The sequence below is a fragment of the Populus alba genome, chromosome 1 (genome assembly GCF_005239225.2).
Source record: "Populus alba chromosome 1, ASM523922v2, whole genome shotgun sequence".
Classification (NCBI taxonomy): Eukaryota; Viridiplantae; Streptophyta; class Magnoliopsida; order Malpighiales; family Salicaceae; genus Populus; species Populus alba.
In genome coordinates this window covers 25,657,049-25,677,007 of record NC_133284.1, presented here as the reverse complement: position 1 = coordinate 25,677,007, position 19,959 = coordinate 25,657,049, and the positions used below count along the sequence as shown (strand labels likewise).

The 19,959-nt window shown below is 33.7% G+C and overlaps 1 protein-coding gene across 1 annotated transcript; it reads right to left on the bottom strand.

Moving 5' to 3' along the window:
- Positions 1 to 15,587: 15,587 nt before the first annotated feature.
- LOC118046967 (peroxidase 60) lies at positions 15,588 to 17,086 on the bottom strand. The gene is made up of 4 exons (XM_035056078.2): positions 16,844 to 17,086; positions 16,562 to 16,741; positions 16,232 to 16,391; positions 15,588 to 16,119 (listed from the first exon to the last, which is right to left on the bottom strand). The coding sequence occupies exons 1-4, from the start codon at positions 17,084 to 17,086 to the stop codon at positions 15,665 to 15,667; spliced, it is 1,038 nt and encodes a 345-aa protein (XP_034911969.1). The 3' UTR covers positions 15,588 to 15,664.
- Positions 17,087 to 19,959: the final 2,873 nt, after the last annotated feature.

The following is a 19,959-nucleotide window of genomic DNA, read 5'->3' as shown; positions in this document are numbered from 1 at the left end:
CAATATCGAATTAGGTATAAAATCTATAGCGTATTGAATGTCATGTATAAGAGGTAAACCATCAGGTAGTTCACATAAAAAGATATCTAGAAATTCTTTTAACACTTCCCCTGTTTCTTTAGGTGGTTTGTCTAAAGAACTTTCTACAACCTTATTGGCTATTAAGGCAAACACAACAAACTCTTCATGAACCTCCTTTTCAAACTCCTTATGACTAATTATGTTAAGCCCATTTTCTTTTACCTTTTCTTTCATTCTGATACTATCATTAGGCCTTGGTCGTAATCCAATGATTTGATTCTTTTTATCATGAAAAGTGAATGAACAAGAACTTGATCGCCTAAAGATGTAACATCTAAGTCATTTGACCAATTTCTACCCAAATGATGTGTCCTACATTTATGGAAATTACATCACACCAAGTTTCATTATAATAGTCCAAAATATTTATGGGAAAAAGACATTTTAACCCGGGACACACTAAATGTCTTGTTGTTACTCATTTTTGGGCCCTACATGCTGGAGATGGTGTGTATCTCTCTTGAACCAAATACGGGATTTTAGTTCGTGATTGTTGAAAAATTGACAAAAGCAAAGAAGAAAGAAATGTTTTCGAACCTTGTTTCAGCTGTTTTATACTCTCTTTATCCTTCCTTTTTGTTGTCAAAATCTTTAGGATTTTTAGGCTAATTAGGAGTTTTCATAATTTCAAATTCATTCCTTTTTTTATCTGGTCTTTAAGATTAGATAAATCCTTCAGAATTTGTACTAAAACTGATTCTGTTGCTGTCACAATTCTGTTGTAAACCAATTCTATTCGAACTTCAACATTGATTCTGACTTGGTTTCGTACAATATCTAACCATCCCAGCTATATTCTGTCATTCATGACTTATTAAAGAATTGATCTGCACCTTTTTTTAAGTCCTAGGGCTCGATATTCTTATGTCAGACTCTTAGTCAGATCAAGATGCTCGACATTGTCAGTTTCTGAATCAGATCAGGAGATCCTTTTGAGCAAGCAGATTGCGGCCAGATTCTTTTCTTCAAAACAAATTTATCCCACTTTGAATCCTTTATAAAAGTTGTAGTCCTGTATGTGTAGATGAATTTGGGTTTTTGAGTCTCCTGATTTTGATATCAGAAGCTTAAGATATTCTCACTCGAATATCTAATGTGAAAGCAGAGAATCTTGTCGCGAGAAGGATTCAAACCCGAGTTTTTTGCAATTCTATTCTTCAAAATGATTTTATCTCACTTTGAATCATTCATGGAAGTTTTAGTCCTGTACATGCTGATAAATTTGGTCTTTTGAATCACTTGATTTTGATAACATAAGCTTAAGATATTCATGTTTGAACATCTAGGGGGAAAGTAAAGAATCATGCCGCAAGAAGGATTCCTGCCCAAGTTTATCAGGTCTTGATTCGAGTCACCCGATTTAATATTTCAAGTATTTATCAGGTTAATTAAAGACCAATTTTAAACTTTGGAAAGTTAATTGGTTTCATTGAAGGAATTGAAAAAAACAAAACAAGGACTGGATCAGAAAACATCATAATAATTTTTGTTACTTGGCTGCCGATGTTGGAGTCATCATTCATTTTGCTGCCACGCTAAGGGAACATTTCTACTTCTTCAAACGACATCATGAAATCCTTCATTTTAACAAACCATGCCGCGTATAAAACAACCCCATAATAGGAATTAATTGGCATGGTACTATTCATTTGTGTTTTGAGAACAGTACCCTTAGTCTGCGATTTCTTTCCTTTTTCTGCAATGGTTCTTGCTGATCGGTTTCTTCCTCTCATCCTTGTGTCCTTTGTTTGGTTTGGTGTGCAAGTTGTTGCCTCTTTTCACGCCAAATGATCAGCTACAATTCACCATTTTTTCCCCCAACACATACGGTCAAGATGAGGGAACATTATAGTTGGTCTCCAAGTCTAAACAGCTATATAAACATCTGGCTTTGCAAGGAAAAAAGGGAAAGAATGTGTGGTAGTAATATATAGCATCAAGGCTAACATCAAAGAATCATATAGGAAAATAATTACTACAATATAAAGGACCATGGATATAGGAATTGATTGGTGTTGGTTATGGAAAATAATTACTGCAATATAGAAGACCATAGATATAGGAATTGTTGGGGATGTTTATAAAAGATAATCTTTGTAGTAATTACTGAAATATTTCATTGAATAACACTTGTAGAGGTTTTGTATATAAGTGAACCTTTAACCATGTATAAAGGCAGCAGTTTTTCTTTGATGGGGGATGGTGAAAAGTCATCACTAGACAAGGAAAGAAAGATAGGAAAAAGGAAAACAAAGCAAAGGTGTAAAGAGAGAGAGGAGAAAGAAAACAGAGTGAGGCTAGAAGAAAATAAAGAAATAAAGAAAACAAATGGAATAAGAAGAAGGTTGAGAATAAAAAAAAACCAAGAGAACAAAAGAGAAATTCTTTCTTCGTTTACCACAGGCAAGAAGGTAGAAGCCTTGTCCATCGGCTTGCACGTCATCTTTTATATAAAACAAGCAATATCGGCAGGTATGAGTCTCAACCCCTTTTCTTTATTGTCATATGTATAGTTGATCGTTGTTGTTTATTCTTTTTCAAAATTTGTTTTTGCTCTTATTTTGGACATTTGAGCTTTGTTTTGAGGCAACATGGTTGTGCGCTCACCTACATTTTCTTCCATAGCTGTGAGTAGACAGGCGTTTATGTTAAGAGTTGATGGTTCCTTTCTTTCCTTTCTGTTATTGAGGAATCAGAGGCCTTAAAGACCCTCCCCACCCCTTTTCTCTTTTATTCGGGTCTCTCTACCTTAGAATGTCGCGCAGGAGAAGTGCTGCTTCTAAACAAAGCTTTGGCCAAAGGAGAAAGAAAATACTGTAAGGGAAGTTCTTGAGGAGAAAGTAAAAAAAAGCCATGAGGGAAGTTCCTTTTCAGTCAAGGTGGTCTTTTGACAGACTCGTGGGTTATGTTTGCCTTTTTGTTTTCTTTAAAACTAGATAGCTAGCCATCTGTTTCTTTAGTATTAGTTTTTAATATACAGGGTAGAGAGGCATGATGCCCAGGTTCCTTTCCTTTTGCATGAAATTAGTATGGTAGTTTTCCAAGATGGGTAAAAAAGAATAGGCCATGAGTCACAGACAGTGCATCAGGATTTTTAGTTCAAACTTTGGCTCCCTATGTGCATATAAATGTGTTTCTTTTCCAGTTATAGGATTTTAAGTCGAGTTGGCTTTGAATGTTTTTTTAGAGTTGTTTTAAGTTTCTTGTAAATCTTATAATATATATGATGGCTTGCTACCTTCCATTATGATGTTTGCATTTAATTGTGATGCTCGTGTTTCGATCAAAATATAAAAAAAGGTTTTTTGTGTATTGCATACGGCTAATCCCCTAACATATTTTGAATTTCCTCTTAAAAAAAAAACAAATATTCAAAGTTTAAAAGAAAATGTGTTTTAGTATGAATTTCTTAAACAAAAAAAAAAAAAAATATTTTCTTGCATTTTGAATTTTACAACATGTTTGTAAACCTCTAAAGGATGTTGGCCAATATTCCAAAAAATACAAAATATTAATTTGGGGGAATGCTACTTTATTCACCTTTTATATTTGGATAAAGAAATCCCAAAGAGATTAATGCTCAAAATATTATTGGAAATAACTTGCTATTATTCACTGTTAATGTTTGGATAAAAAAACCAAGTGGTTAATATCCAAAATATTTTTCTAGAAATAATAAGTCATCACACATCCTTGAAAGAAGCCTCAATTATAATTTAAGAAATTTTTAATTTTGACTCAATGGTTTACGAGCTGTGAAAGAATGAAACGTTAAGGCAAAACGAAGGCTTTTAAAGCGCTCTAAATTTATGTAGATATCTAAATCTTTGTTCTTGTTCCTTGAGATTTACAAGTAGCAAACACGTGAAATACTAAGGGAAAACTAATCTCTTAAGCACATTGAATTTCCTTAGATTTCTATATTAGTTGTTTTTTAATTCATAGGTTGTAGATTTATTTCAAATCAAACACATATTTCAAGAGATCTGCATCAGTTCTCCATTCATAGGTTGGCACTCTATGGACATATCTAAAGGTATGATCCATATTGGCTAAGGGTTCTTGCTTTTAGATTTTGAACTTAAGTCCATTCATCATAGTAAGTCCATTCATCGACATGAATCCCCGCTTTGGGAAGGGTCGCCGTGACGCTGAGCTCTCACGAGGGTGTGGCATGTCTTAGGATATGGGATAAAATTTAAACCTAAACGAGATATACTACTAGAGGATACTGTATTGATACAACTTCCACTATTTGTAATGATCTTGCGACCTTTATCTCCATATTTAATATAAGTGTAAGAGATAACAGTTTTCTTCCAATCATCAGTTTCTTTGGGTTGTGTTAAGGCATATCTAACTACAGTTAACTTGGTTGTCTCCCATCCTACCAAGTCTCATTCGATCTAAATGGATATAAACCTAACACATCTTAGCAGGTTGGACTCATCCTCATCGTCATTTAGGTCTTGAAAATCATAGGGATTGAGTTCATACACCTTATCATCATAATTATCTTCCTCACCCATATCATCTTGATCCTTAATGAACAAAGCCTTATTGGGATAACTTAAAGAAATATTACCAAAATCCTGACACCTAAAACACTGAATCTTTGAGGTCATCTTAGGTACTTCATAGAGAATAACCTTACCTTTGTCTTTCCCAAGCATATGAGAAATAATAGAATTGCGTTTATGGGGGTGGGGTTCTCAGTAAAGAATTATTATTACTAGGTTGGGACCTAGAAGGGATTCTTTGGGTTTCCTACTGTCTCATCCACTATCTTTTCATGACCAACTCGTAGTTTTGCATTAAGGTAAAAGTTTTATAGACACACCTCTAAACACAACCTCTCTTCTAAAGTCATCATTCAAGCTAAGTATTTCTTTTGTAACTTAGTCTTAATCAGTAATAAGAGGTTGACCTATCCTAGCCTAAGACTTTTATACACTTTCCCAATAGAGTTGAGCGGTACCATTAAGTTTTATTGTTGCAAACCTTACCCTTATATTCTTAGATAAATTATACTAGTCAAATAATTGATCAATGTCACGGATCCACTTATCAAAGATCCATGGGTCATGTTGACCCTTAAAAGTCAGGGCTTCTACCTTGATATGTCTTATGACTTGATTATCAGGGTCATTGTAGTTGTGGTAACCCTGATTGTGGTTGTATTAGTGGTTCCTATAGCAAAATGACCTCTAACAATAATTATTGGAATGTTCACCATTATTAAGGTCATCAAGTCATTGTGACCTTGATGGTGGTCATGTCGGTGATTTTTATTGGGAACTACTCGTTGACGATTCCTATGATTGTTTTTATAATACTCACTCTTACTAGATTACTTTACTTGTAAATTTTCTATGGACTCCACTCTTTAAGAGAGGTTATTCATCTGAGTTGACATGTTTTTTATATCAGCTCGTATAAGCCATAATTTCTCTTGAATATCCTTAAGAACATTACTAGCTTTCGGGTCTATGGTAACTATAAGTTCTAGATGACCACTTTGTTAATGCATTCAATACAAATTTTATGACTATAACTAAGATCACAAACAACACTTGCAAGTAAAAGATAATATAATATTAAAGCTAATATTTAATTATTTATTTATCTTAGAGACTAAGCAATAATAGATTAAACTAAGAAAATGCAAGCAAGCAATATAAGTCCTTTATATGCAAAAAGGTAGTCCAAACATAATGTTTTGATTTTCCAATAAATTTAGCCAAGCTTTGCAATTAATTAAGAGGACAAGATATTCAATATAACTGAATAAAAAAGCTAAAAGTTAAGATAGTTTAAAAGGCAGGCTATATATTTATATGCAAGCATAAAAGAATAATATCAATGTTAGTTCTAGTTAATAAGTGAAAAAATATACCAGGAACAATGATGTCCAATGGTTAAGATGTTGTTTGGATATACTGTTGTGGTCGCGATTAAAATTAAAATCTGCAATTTAGTGTTTGGTTAAAACCAACCATGTTTTTTATTGACGTGGGTCCCAGTTCAAAGCTAAAGTTGGACTGCAGTTTTTGAAAAGCAATTACCAATTGCTTTTCATGCATTTTGCCCTCTCTCTCATCATCGACACTTTCCCCTTACTTTCCCATCGATCCCAAAAAACTTTCCCAACTCCTCACCCAAATTGTTCATAGCATGGTTAATTGGTAGATCAATTTGGCTATTAATCTACAAACTCCCATTTTCCACCTTCCCCAGACTATTCCCTTCTCTCGTCTCTTGCCGACAACTAACAGCCCCGTTTCAAAATTTTGCAAAAACAACCATGTACAGGACGATGTTTACAGGAAAAGCATCCTTCTTCCCCAGTCCCTTCTTCTTTCCAAACACCTACAAAGATCGTCACCCAAACCTTCACCGATTTGTGCCTCCATTGTTACCATTGTAGAAAAACCCAACGACTTCGTGTTGGGAAAGGTCACACGAGCAAGAGACCATTCATCAAATTTTTTTTCTTAAATTTAGCTCAAAATTTCATTTCTGTTTTGGGCCTTCATTGTTTTTTTTTGCAGAATAACATTGCAGAACCGGGCTAGGAAAAGTCACATAAGAGAGAGACAAAGGTAAGTTCTTGCCTTAATCTCCATCTTCATTTTTTTTAGCTAAAAATTACATTTTTGTGATGCTGCATGATCTATTTATTGTGCTTTCTTGGTTTGTTTGAATTGAGCTAAAAAGAGTAGTTTGATATTGTTGCTTCTCTTCTGTTTATTTTGCCTTCGTTAATATTTTTAATTGAGCAAATTTCATTGCATTTTTTTGCTGCTTCATGACCTGTAATGTGCATTCTTTAATTTTTTTTTTACTTGAGCTAACAATTTCATTTCTGTGTTGTTGTATGGTCTTTGTACTGTGCGTAATTTGTGTTGTTCTTTGTTGAAATCTGTTTTTCTACTGATGTCTTACAGTGTTGCTGCTTGATTAACATTAATTATCTGGAAATAATGTGATGCATCCATGTTGATCTGATTACTGTGCACATTGAGGTTGTTTCTGCTTGATAAACTGTAGAGTTCTTTACTATGCACATTACGTGTGTTTTATATTGAAATTAAGGTACCATGAAATTAATTTTAAGTAAATTGGATATTATGATGGATTGTGATAACCTTGAGCATAATATAGTAACACAAACTGACTTATAAATAATTATTGCAATATACATTATGTCCATCATGCAATTTGTATATCTAGAATTTCCCCCCTTAGTGATGTCACTAGATAGGAATGTGGTTTTAGTCTTTTCTCATCCCTTTTATTCATTTGCAATACAACATATGGACTCATGCATGTATTGATTATCATGCTACGCTGTTTCTTTACTGGATAAACAGGATTTAAGTCATTTGTTATGATTTTAAGCATGTCAATGTGACTTGTTAGCATGTTGTGTAGGATTAGACCAAATTTACACTGTCAATTACTTTCATCTCTATTTTTCAAGGAAATCATAACTTCGATTTCTCATTTGTGTGTTTGCATGCTGAGAAAGAAAGGTGTATTACTTTGAATCTAGAAATAAATTCTTGACTTTTTTGTTTTTTTTTCCTCTGTTTTTTAAGAATCCAAACAACCATGATGATGATTTTCTTTTAAAGAAGTAAACAAAAACTGAGTGTTATGCACAGTTGAAAAATAATGGGTTTGAATTAGTTTTCATGACAAATTACAACTCCTTCTGGTTTACTTGGAATTGACAAGAACATTCTCATTCAAATTAAATGCATAGTCAATGTTGTTGCTAACCACATAGCTTTTGTAAATGCAGAACATTGACTGTTTTTGTATTGGTTGAATCTATGGTTATATGTCCTATAATGTAATTGATATCATTGATTGATTTTAAACTTTTGTTAAATGTTTTAAAAGATATCAAGGAAGGTCCTGAATCTTTGGATAAGGCTGCTAGGACAAAGGAAATGTTGCATATATTTTGTGATATATGCATTAAGGCCATTGATATGTGAATGAGACCTAATACTCATTTCGATAAAACAGGGTGGAAGTTTCTTATTGCATCATTCAAAGAACAAACTCGCCATGCATTCACTAAAACATAATTGAAAAAAAAATGGGATGGATGCAAAAAGGATTGGAGGATATGGGATAAGTTGGTTTCTGAAACTAGTGTTGGCTAGAATAGTGAAGTAGGAACAATTTCTGCTAGTGATGAGTGGTGGAAACAAAAAATTCAGGTAACTTCCTTATCATCCTAACAATTTCTTTTATTGTTGTAAAATTTTAGAAAAAAAAATTTACATGCTCCTTCATTAATTGATTTTATATGTAGGAAATTAGAGGAGAAAAAAAATTCAGACATGTCAGTATTTAACCATCATTGAAACATAAATTTGACATAATGTATTCAAACATTGTCACAACTGGAGAGTTTGCATGGGCTCCTTTGTCTGGAGTACCTGCTGGAAGTGATGTCGATCCTGGTACAAGCAATGCTGACATTGCTCGTGATGGTTTCGAAGAAGGAAGTTATGATTTAAGAGGAAGATTTGATTCTAGATTTCCAGACTGACATGACTCGAATGATTAGAGGGATAAATATGTTTAGCAGCAACAACACAAACAACAGTGGCAAAAGAAAAGAACGAGATCCTTCTGAGGTCCGAGGTAGAAAGAAGAAAATGTTTGGAATTGGTGTTTAGTTGCTGTCAAGGTGCAATCAACTATTTGAGAGTATGTCAATTAAGAGTGATTCCACTTCTATGAATATGGATCGCGAAGGTTGTAGTATTCGCGAGGTTATGGCTAAACTGCACTCAGTTCCTGGAGTTTCAATTGAAGATGAGTTTCATGACTTTGCTATGGAGTATCTGAGTTTAAGAAGGAAAAAAGAAATGTGGGCCAGTATAGGTGATAATCAATAGAAGTTGAGATGGTTGCAATGAATGTATACATAAACTAAACGTGCTTAGCTGACATGTTATGATTTAAGTTTCTTAACTGTTAATCAATTAACTATGTTCAAGTGCTTATGGTATTTATACATGTTTATTTTTTTGTTGCAGAATAATGGGATGTTGGTTTTTAAAAGAGTAGTTTCCATTTGCCAAAGTTTGTTCAAGACATTATATTATTCCACATTTCATGTTAAGACATATGAGCATATCTGTTTGTGGTAATTTGTGTACTATTATATTTATTAAACTGCTTTTCGGGAGTTAACAGACTTGTATGAGAAATTGCTGGTTTTAATGTTGTATTTTATCTACTACAATGTTCAATGGTTAATGTTAAATTGTTGACCCTTTCATGGAATTAGCTGTTCATTTACCTTTACTGTTTTGTTCCATGTCAAAATTGAGCTTGATTGTTCTTGTTATAATGCTTGTTTTCTTGTAATATTCCAGTTGCCACAGGTGGGTTTAGGTACTGTGAGCTTGTGATGTTTTAAAATTAGGTTGTTTAGAAGATAGAAACCTCATTTGCAGTTATTGTTTGTGTTTTTTTCTTTACTGTCGTGAGGTCTGATGGGACTAATAATACATGTTGTTGTGTTTCTTTCCTTAGCTGTAATTTTTTTCATCGGTTAGCTACTGTGAGCTTATGAGGTCTAAAAAGAAACCCCTTTTGTAGTTACTGTTGGTGTTTTTTTCTTTCCTGCTGTGAGGTCTGATATGACTAATAATACATGCTGCTGTGTTTCTTTCCTTAGCTATAATTTTTTCCATTAGTTAGCTATTGCTGTAATTTTTTCCATTAGTTAGCTATTGTGAGCTTGACATGCTACTGGTGTTTCTTTCCTTGGCTATATATTTTTTTATTGGGTAGCTACTCTGAGCTTGTAAGGTCTGAAAAGAAACCTCTATTGCAGTTACTGTTGGTGTTTTTTTCTTTGTTGTCGTGAGGTCTGATGGGACTATACATGTTGTTGGTGTTTCTTCCTTTTCTGAAAGCTTGGTCTTGCTACTAGTTTTTTACTTTTAGCTGTGTTTTTATTCCTTTTCTATCATAGGGCACTTCATTAACAGGAGTTGAGATTGTATAATGAGAACAAAACCTTTAAAAGACTACATGTCAGAATGGTGTACATATATGAGCTGTAAAAGTAACATTATATGTTACTTTTACAGCACATACATGTGAATGTACTTATGTTGAAAGCTGAAAAATTGTAAAACAGACGTAAACATCATTGAATTTTTTCTATATAAAGAGGAATGTTTGCACCATATTTTTCATTAAACTATCTTTCTTCATAACAAGCTTCCCAAACCTCTCAATTGCATTTTATACAAGCAAATAAAATACTTTTTTGTTGGCTTTACAGGTATTGAAAAAACTTATGTCGCACCAACTCTTTGATAGTTTTTTTTATTGAATAATATTTAATTATTTAAAGTTTTTTTTTATTAACAACATATAATTTTTTTCTTGTTTACATGTAATTGAAGTTATGGATGATCCACGGTTTAATGACATATTTAATGAAGATTTTGATGGTAATTATAATAATGTAATGAACCCCATTGTAGACCAAATTAATTATCGTAGTTGTGAAGGTAGTGATGCCTCAGTTGATGGTGCTAGAGATGATAATAATGGAAACGACTTTGACGACAACAATGATGATGATGATAATGATGATGATGGTGACAATGCATTTATTATAAGGAGGCATTTTGATAGGAAAAAATTAATTATATGCACAGTTGGAGCTATAAACATGTATTATATTAATTATATGTATAAAGAACCATGTATGGTTTCATATAACACAGGGATGCGTTGGTTGACGGAGGTTTTAAGAGGTCATTGGAAACGAAGTGTTAACATGTTTAAGATGGACACAACCACTTTGTTGAGTCCGTGCACTGAATTAGAAACGCACCATGGCTTAAAACCGTCAATAAGAATGAGCGTTATTGAAAAGGTGGCAATGTTTCTATTTACAATAGTAGTTGGGGCATCAAATGGACAAGTATAGGAAAGATTCCAGCATTCAGGTAAAACTATTAGTAGATGTTTTAAAGAAGTGCTTAAATCAATATGTTTGTATGTTGTGGAAGTCATAAAACTAGTAGATTCACAATTTATGAACACATCAAGAGAAATTGTTATGAATCTAAGATTTATGCCACATTTTAAGGTAAGATGAATTTTTGTATAATTAAGTAGTTTAATTAAGTTTAATTAAGTTGTTCAAAGGAGTATTATGAAATATGTTATAAATATTTATGAGTATTTAATGTTTTTGTGGCTTGTAGAATTGTGTCTGTGCAATTGATGGAACACATGTCCGTGCCTGCATACCATCTACAAATCAAATTCCATTTATTGGAAGAAAAGGTGTACCAACATAAAATATCTATATATATGACTTATTATTTTTCATATTTTGTTTCTGTTTTTTTTTTTATTCGAGTCTTCAGTTTCGTTCATATTTCGGATAGACTCGCTTGCTACTCGCGAGACTATCATCACAGTTTTGTTTTGCTTGTTTTCTGGTTTTTATTACTTCTTGAGTCATATATATAGATATATTTGGATTGCGCTGCCAAGTTGGTTTTATTTGGTGTTGGTTACAGTTTCGCAAGGACTGTAAGAAGGTGAGACGAGAGGTGTGAGCGTGTGAGGACATTAAGAGTGTTTGAGCGAAACACGAGCGACGTGAGGATAATTTTTTTTTTACCACTAACCAATTTTTGCAAGTATTATCATGTTAGATCAAAACAACACACCACCCCATCCCGAGAGAGAACTTACATTCCTAATGCAAGCCATGACACAAATGATGGAGAGGATGAATTTTGTGATGGGAAACGTGTGTGACAGACTTGATAGGGTGGAGAAACATGGTAATGAGGCTGGTACAAGCACCCAAAATTTGAGGAAGTATGGGGCTGAACCGAAAGCAAACAGTGGCAGTAGGGCCGAAAGGGCAAGGTGGGCTGATTATGAGGATTTTGAGGAGGCCGTTGATGATATTAATGATAGTGGTTCTAAGAATGAGACCATAGGCTATCAGGAAGGTTTTCGGCAGCCTAGAAACCAAAGGGATTTCATGTATTTTGATGAGTTGTTATGGCAAAAGAAAAGGAGGATTCAAAAGGAGAGGTGGTATCAAAGGGACAGAAATAAAGAGATTGGTGTTCTAAAAAAAGAATCCAAGAGTCTATCTTGTATTCTCGAGGAGATTAAGCAAGAACTTGATGTGTTAACAACAGCAGTCAATACGCAGCAAGCTTCAAAAAGAGAGGAGAAAAAAATGTTGTAATGATGAAATATGAAAGAGAACGGGTGCTACTTTCATCCAAAGTTGTTGGCAAGAAAAGAATTCCAAAGGCTTCAAAATGAGGCTAAGGAATTGTCCATTCAACTTGTTGGTGATTCGAGGATGAATAATCTTGAAGAGAAAGGGAATGATATGATCTAGGCAAGGTCAAATTCAGATTTTGACATAAAATGCGCAACTACCCAGTTTTACGGAAATAGTTATAATTCTCAATCCTACCGTTAGATCGGGTTGAACTGTTATGTGGAGGCTCCTGACATGTTTTTCGTACCTTGGGTTAAAATATCATATCAATTGGAGTTTGGCAAGGCATCCAAACACGGGTCAATAGAGGCTGTATGGGTTTTGTTATTTATTTCCTTTTGACTTGTGGACTTCCTATTTGGCTAGGATTCTTTTCCTAAAAGGATGCGGCAGCTTATTTTGGGAATATCCTCATTCTACAAAGGTCTTTAATGGGATGCAACATAATTTTCAAGTGTGGCAAGGATTCATAAATGTTTCAGAATCCTTTTATTACAAGGATTTCTTATTCATCCTAGCTACAAAAAGGAAAGAAGATTTCAAAACTAATTCTACCTTCAGATTTGATTCTCCTAGCTTATATAGGACTTCTAAAGGGGTAGAATCTGATTCTATCATATTTAGGATATTAAATTCGGATTTATTTATTTTATTGTTATTTTTTTCTTAGTTTAGGGTTTATTTATATTATTTGGGTTTAATTGTAAGTGGGCATCATATAAGTCCACATAAGGGGTCCATTAGGGTTTATTTTAGTTTGCAGTCACTATAAATAAGGGCATAACCAGACATGTAAGGTCAGACAATTCATATTAATAAAACTTCTTGTTTGCCACACTTTTTGTGTGTGTGTGTGTTGGTGAGATAATCTCCCTTCCATGGTTCTCTAAAGAACTGAAAACGACTTATCGAAGAACAACTGTCTTTGTGGCGTCATCCTTATACTTCTTGTTCGAGAATCAATATTTGTTGGGTGGGGGTCACCGTTTCCAATAGTGCTGGTGCCTAGGTACAAGTTATCTTTGTGTCACACTCCTATCAAACCTGATTTACTTGGCTTTCCGGGAATTGGTGTCTTTGCGTGTGGGTTGCATAACCACGTGATCACGAGGTTCGCATCAATAAAGATTGTGGTAGTGGGAGAACTATTATGGGCACTGGAGGTGGCGACTGTTGAAGGTTTGTGGCACCGGTCTATTGTTGTTGCTGAGAACAATGGCACTATAGTTGGTAGAAAAAACATTGATGTGTTTGTTTAATCTGCAAGGATTTATTCCTATTGATGTTCAGGTTGGGGGTCTTGTACGATGAAGTGGTTGGATCTATGGAGGGTTTGTTGGGTAGATTCTTTAGATCAATTATCAATAAAGATTCTACACAATTCTAGGTTTTAGAAACTATGTTAAATTTAGAGGGTTTTTACAAGCCCTAAGAAATTGATTAACTGTAAGAACAATTAAAAGTTTGTTATTTGATACCAAAGTTGATTTGGAACAAAAACTAAAAAAAACTAAAAGTAAAGAAAGAAAAAAGAAAGAAGCAATGGCTCCGTTTGTTTGCTGGAAAGTAGTTTCCTTTTGGAAAGTGAATTCCGGGGAAAGTAAATTCCAAGAAAGTATTTTCCGATGTTTGGTAGTGTAATGGAAAATGAGTTGGAAAACACTTTCCAGTGTTTGGTTATGTCATAGAAAATGAGTTGGAAAATAACTTATTAATATTTTATTTTTCTCAAGTTTATTAAAATAATGAGGAACAAATCTTACAAATTAAAAAGTTGAATGAAAATGAAATTGAAAAAAAATATATAATTTCATAAATTATCTCAAATAAAATAAATAATAATCAAAACAATAGAGATCAAATCTAAAAAATTAAAAAAAAAATGAAAGATGAAGAAATTAAAATAATAATAATCAACATTTCATAAATTATTTTAAATAAAATAAGTAACAATCAAAAGAATGAGAACCAAATTTGATAGATAAAATTTTTGTAATAAAAATATAATAAGAAAAAAGCAAATAGCAATTATAAAAATAAGGACCAAAGTTAATATAAAAATAAAATTTTAAGAGATGAAATTGAAAAATAAATATTCAAAACAAAATATATATAGCAATCAAAAGTTTGAGGATTAAATTTAATATAATCAGCAAATAATGACATTTCTAAATTTTTCACAACTTCCGGAAAGTGTTTTCCCCTCAAATTTTTCAGGAAAACACTTTCCTGAAAACCAAGCCAAATTTTTCTTTTACTGGAAAGTGTTTTCTCGGAATCCACTTTCCGCAAAACAAACACAGCTAAAGGGAAAATACTTTCCTGAAAACCAAGTCAAATTTTTCTTTGACTAAAATTGACCGGAAAGTGTTTTCCGTTAACCAAATTTCCTAATAACAAACAAACACAAGAAAGTTTGGAAAATAGTTTCCCGGAAACTACTTTCCAGGAAACAAACATGGCCAAATAGTTAAAAGTAACGGAGGAAAAGCTAGGAAGAAGAGAAATTTTAGAGGATTAATAATCTCTTATTTTATCTAGTCATAAAAAACTCATAAACTGAAAAAAAATAAATAAATAGCACAACATTAAAATACACAACTATTAGGCTTGACCCATTAATTAAAACTGTTTAACATAAATAATTCAAATAAATAAAATAAAAATAATAAAATAGGCTTATATAAGCTTAGTTTACCAACCAAAAAGTAATAAGTCGGACCATCCTTTATTATTTTTATTCATATAATCATGTAATTTGTAGTGTTTCAAATAAATAAAATAAAAATAATAAAATAAGTTTATATGAGCTTATTCTATCAATCAAAAAGTGACAATCTGGATCATCCTTTATGATTTTTGTTCATATACTCATTTAATTTGTAGTGTTGGTCTAATGTCCGCATCTCTTGGCCACTTCTTGGATGGCCATCGTGATATTGTATTAGACTTTATTTTCCATGAAATCTCAACCCTTGATGCCGACCTTTACACCTTCACTGGAATCCCTGCTAGCATGGTTGATTTCCTTTGCTTAATTTTCTCCAGTTTCCTGCAGGAAGTGTTAACCCCCTCATAGAGGGAGTCTCGAGGTTGGTTTTATTGATATAATTTTGCTGCTTGCTTCATTCAATTAGAACAAGATTACAACAAATAATAAATACAAAAAAGAATAACATAAAGAAACATGAGATAAAAACAAGAAAACAAAAGGGGCATCAATTAATAAACAAGGATGAAAGCAGATTAGTTGACGGATGACAAGTATAATCAACCGAATATATTAAAAATATTTCGACCAGAATTTCCACTAGGTGAATTAACAGCTGCGCATCTTCTCCTGATCTCCCCATCTTTGCCAGTCTTGACATCAACAGCTCCCAACTTAATCATGGCCCGACCAAATTGAAAGCTGAAGTCGTTGCTTCCAGCTATTCTTGCCACTGAGAATCTGGTGTTTGAATCCAGTGCCAGCTGCTGATCAACTTCGAGAATCCCATTACCTAAACGTATTTGCTCGAAGAAAGATTTGTCCACCGAAGAAGACTTGAGAGGATCCTGGTCGAGATTAGCTGAGTTGTTACTGTTAGAATTTTGAGGACAAAGAGTTTGTAGGGTTTTCAGTAGTGTTGTATTCATGGTTGGATCAGGGTTGCCAGTGTTCTTGAAATCATAAAGACGATTTTGGAATAAACCACAATGTGCTACCCCGACACTGTGACCACCTCCTATACATCATCAGAAGAATCAAAAGACAAATAAGAAATGTGCCTGGAAATGTAATATCACATGTCGTTTCAAAGAGAACTAGGAATGGAAACATGCATCATCACGTACCAAGAAGATAAACCATGTCAATAGTGCTCAGTCTTTTGCTATTAAAAGCTGCAATAGCTTGAGGAACTGGGATGCTTGGAGATGGGAGTTTCACATTTTGAGCAGAAGATACACGACCATCTCTTCTTCCTGTTTGTACAGGGTACCATCCTGTCCTTGACTTCTTATCACTCTGCATGAGCACAAACATTTATCACTCAATTCTTTTGGTATCCTACTCTTTTGACCCCTGAATAAATCTTTTTAATGTTTGTTTACAGTTCACTTCTTTTGTTAAGAATGAGACGCATGCATTGATTCTCTGAAAGGGAATAGAAAAAAGCTATGCACCTCGGAAACAGCATCTCTGGTAGCCATCACTATAATATCAGCACAAGAGACGACTCCTGGGCATGTGTTTTCAATTTCCGTCTTTATTTCCTCGATGAAGTCATAGCCCCTCACACTTAAATTTGGAGGTGCAGTTTTCTCACCATTTGGCACATCCAGCAATATAGATGCATCGCATCCCTTTCAACACCCCCAAAAAGTCGCGTTAGATTGTGTATGTATTGAGCAAAGAGTACTATATATAACAAATTAACGTTGAAAGGGATTGCAAAACCTTCTTACATTGACAAAACAATCATGAAATTGCATGCGAAGAAGAGCAGCCACTATTGTTGTGTCTGTACTGAATCTTGCCTTTACTTTCTGCTTGACAATATCCTCAACATCTCTCTGAAAACCATTTCTGTCCCTGCATTTTCCATTATAGAATCCAAACTGCAACTGACCACTGCATTGGCCAGCCATGCTCACAAAGATGAGGCTAAGTGCTAGTGCCAAAGCTGCAGCTACTCTTGGCATTTCCATTTTTTTCCCTTCTTTTTCGAACTACTAATATTGGACATGGAAACAAAGCACATTCTGCTTTCTATTTATAAGGAATTGATCAGGATGATAGAGATATGGAAACCTTGCTTAACATGAGGTTGGAATGGTGTGCATGATCACTAGTCATTGTCGTTAGACGTGCAGTCCTCTAAGGATATATGGTGCTGCCGCCGAACGCAGGGAGATACGTAGCATTCCAAAAATTATTCTAAAGAATTACAGATAGCTGGCTGCCTTGCCCCGGAGATCTGGAGCTGATATGCAAGAAGAATACAATAATGGAGGAAATTGTTGCAGTGAATTATTGAACAATAATCTAATGTAATCATTTTTTTTTCCTGAATAATATAATCTATTCCTGTTTGACTCAAAAACCGTGCCAATCAAACATTTTAAACCTTCATGTTTCCCTGCGAGGAAAGCTGTTCTAATTAATGACATGCGCATGTGGTTGAAGAAAGGAATTATGTATCATGATCACAAAAAAAATCCTAACTAGTTTTTAAAAATGTAAAGTAAGTGATTTATTATGCTAAAAAAAAATAATATAATTCCTAAAACATCATTCCCGAGGTAAAATATATTATTGATCTTTTTATAGTTGTTAATAGTCTATTATGTTACACAGTTGGTGGTCTTTTTACAAGATTATAGTGAATTTATTTTAATGATTTAAACTTTGATTGATGGTTTAAGTCTAACCAATCTAAGGCTTGGTTTGTTTTCGTTATTTTTCATTTAATTGATGAGTTGATAATTCTAAGATGATTCGTTTAAAATCACAACTTAAATTATGTTAGTGAATGATCGGTGGTTATATATTTGGCTCATTATACTATACATAGTCTAGATTCTAGAGAAGATTCATAGAAAGAGCTTTAATGAGATTCACCTGTATCATGACATCTAAATAGTTTTGATTCTGGTGTTAATCAATATTAGAAAAAAAAAATATTTTTAATTCTGATATAATATTGGTAAAAATTTAGTTGAAATTTTAAATTAATATTCATGACTGTAAGCTAACTTAACGGGGGCGGAAAAAAAAAACACCTAGATTATCACATCACAAACATCTACCAGACATGGCATAAGCTAAAGAAAGGAAACTGTACCATGTAGCCTGTCCCCTCAAACTCAACGTCACACTATAAAAATAGCATTTATCTAAAAGTAAAACATCAATATGTGAAGACAGTAAAGATAAAAAAAGCCAATATCATATGCTACGAAGCCAAAATATTATAAAAAAAAGTTAAATGGAAAGGGAAAATCATTGTTGATGAAGATACATTTTATTAGGAATGAAGATACATTTTATTATAAATTATAATAGTAGTTTTATTTTTTATTTTTTTTATTTTTTAACGAGCGGGTAAATATTTATTTGGTTTTCTTCTGCAAGAGTATCCAGGTTTTTCTAATTTTCATGTATAAGCAAATAACACTTTTAGCCTCAGAAAAAACAAAAAAAAAAAAATTTGTCTTTGGGGGTATTTTGTGTAATTAAAAGGATTATGGGGTTGTTTTAGTATTTTCACATTATATTTTTTATTTTTTAATAAAAAAAATTGTTGGAGCATGTTTCACACGCCTCAACGAGTGGGTGGCATCCACACCATTAAGGAGACGTGTGAAACGCTACTCGATTGTCAAATCTAGTCAACTGTCGTATTATTAGATGAATAACCGTGCTCTCTTCCACATTGAGTGGTGCATGTAGACATATCATGGTTGGATTGCCGTCAGTGATTGATTGTTTATTTTTTTTCTTTCTTTTCTCTCTCATGACAACTAAAGTGTATCATTGTCCTCTTTTTATTTGTTGTTTGCTTGGGTCTGATAACCATTTTTAATGCCAAGCCTAGGCACGCGGGTCTAGCTTGACTATGAGACTCAAGGCACTTGGATCTAGCAAGACTGACAGACTTTTACACTTGGGCCTATCAAGTCCAACTAACATGGATCTGACATATTACTAGACTTAAATAATGTGGGTTTAGCAAATTTTCAGATCCAACTAAATTTGAGTCGGGCATGATTGCTAGCAGATCGCTAAACCCCAAACATCTTGAGTATGGTATGGTTGTTATTATTATTATTATTATTATTATTATTATTGAAAAAATATATTATGATCAAATGTAACCATTGCTAAACCAGCAAGTTCATAATAGGTACAAAACAAAGAGTTTATGTCAAAAGTGGGAAGAGGCTCCAAAAGAACTAAAATGGATGCAGCCTAGCCAAGATCCGACTGGCTAAATCCCTAAGCAGAAAAAACATGACATGTACAAAAGCTAGGGGGGCAAGCGCCCTGCAGGGAAACCGTGGTTAAACCAAAAACCAGCGCGCAGTTGGTGGTGTTGAGCTTAACCCAAAAACAACATCCAAAAGGGGAACTGACATACAAGAAACGTAGAGCTATTACATGGCCAGAAGATGACGTGGAACCCATTTGTATAAACAGATAAAGAGCAGTATTAACGAAGAAAACCACATGAAGCAGCCTCAGCACCCTCTCAAGTCTCAACCTAGCAATCAAAGGACCACAAGCAAACAACCAGCGAGACTGGAGAGCAATGAAGATGCATAAAGACTAAAACTTCAGCAAAGATCAACTATCAGCCTTCACAGCATCTCAACAAGAGCAGGAGTCAGTCAGCAACATTATAAGCCATGGGATTTTTGTCATGAAAATACAGGATTGTGTAGAACATAATCTGATACTTGCGGAATATATATAAGATTAATAGATTTGTCAATGTTGTCAGAAACCCTTCTGTTTCTTTCTTCCCAGATCGGGTACACAACCAGGGCTAGAGAAACTCTTCTCATTCTCAGCTGCAGAC

What these genes read in the sequence shown, in the direction of transcription:
- LOC118046967 (XM_035056078.2), bottom strand. Translation starts at nt 17,086, where the DNA reads ATGGAAATGCCAAGAGTAGCTGCAGCTTTGGCACTAGCACTTAGCCTC. An exon ending in TTCATGATTGTTTTGTCAAT is followed by an intron (nt 16,742 to 16,843) that starts GTAAGAAGGTTT and finishes GGGTGTTGAAAG; the next exon opens with GGATGCGATGCATCTATATT. An exon ending in CCAGAGATGCTGTTTCCGAG is followed by an intron (nt 16,392 to 16,561) that starts GTGCATAGCTTT and finishes AGTGATAAGAAG; the next exon opens with TCAAGGACAGGATGGTACCC.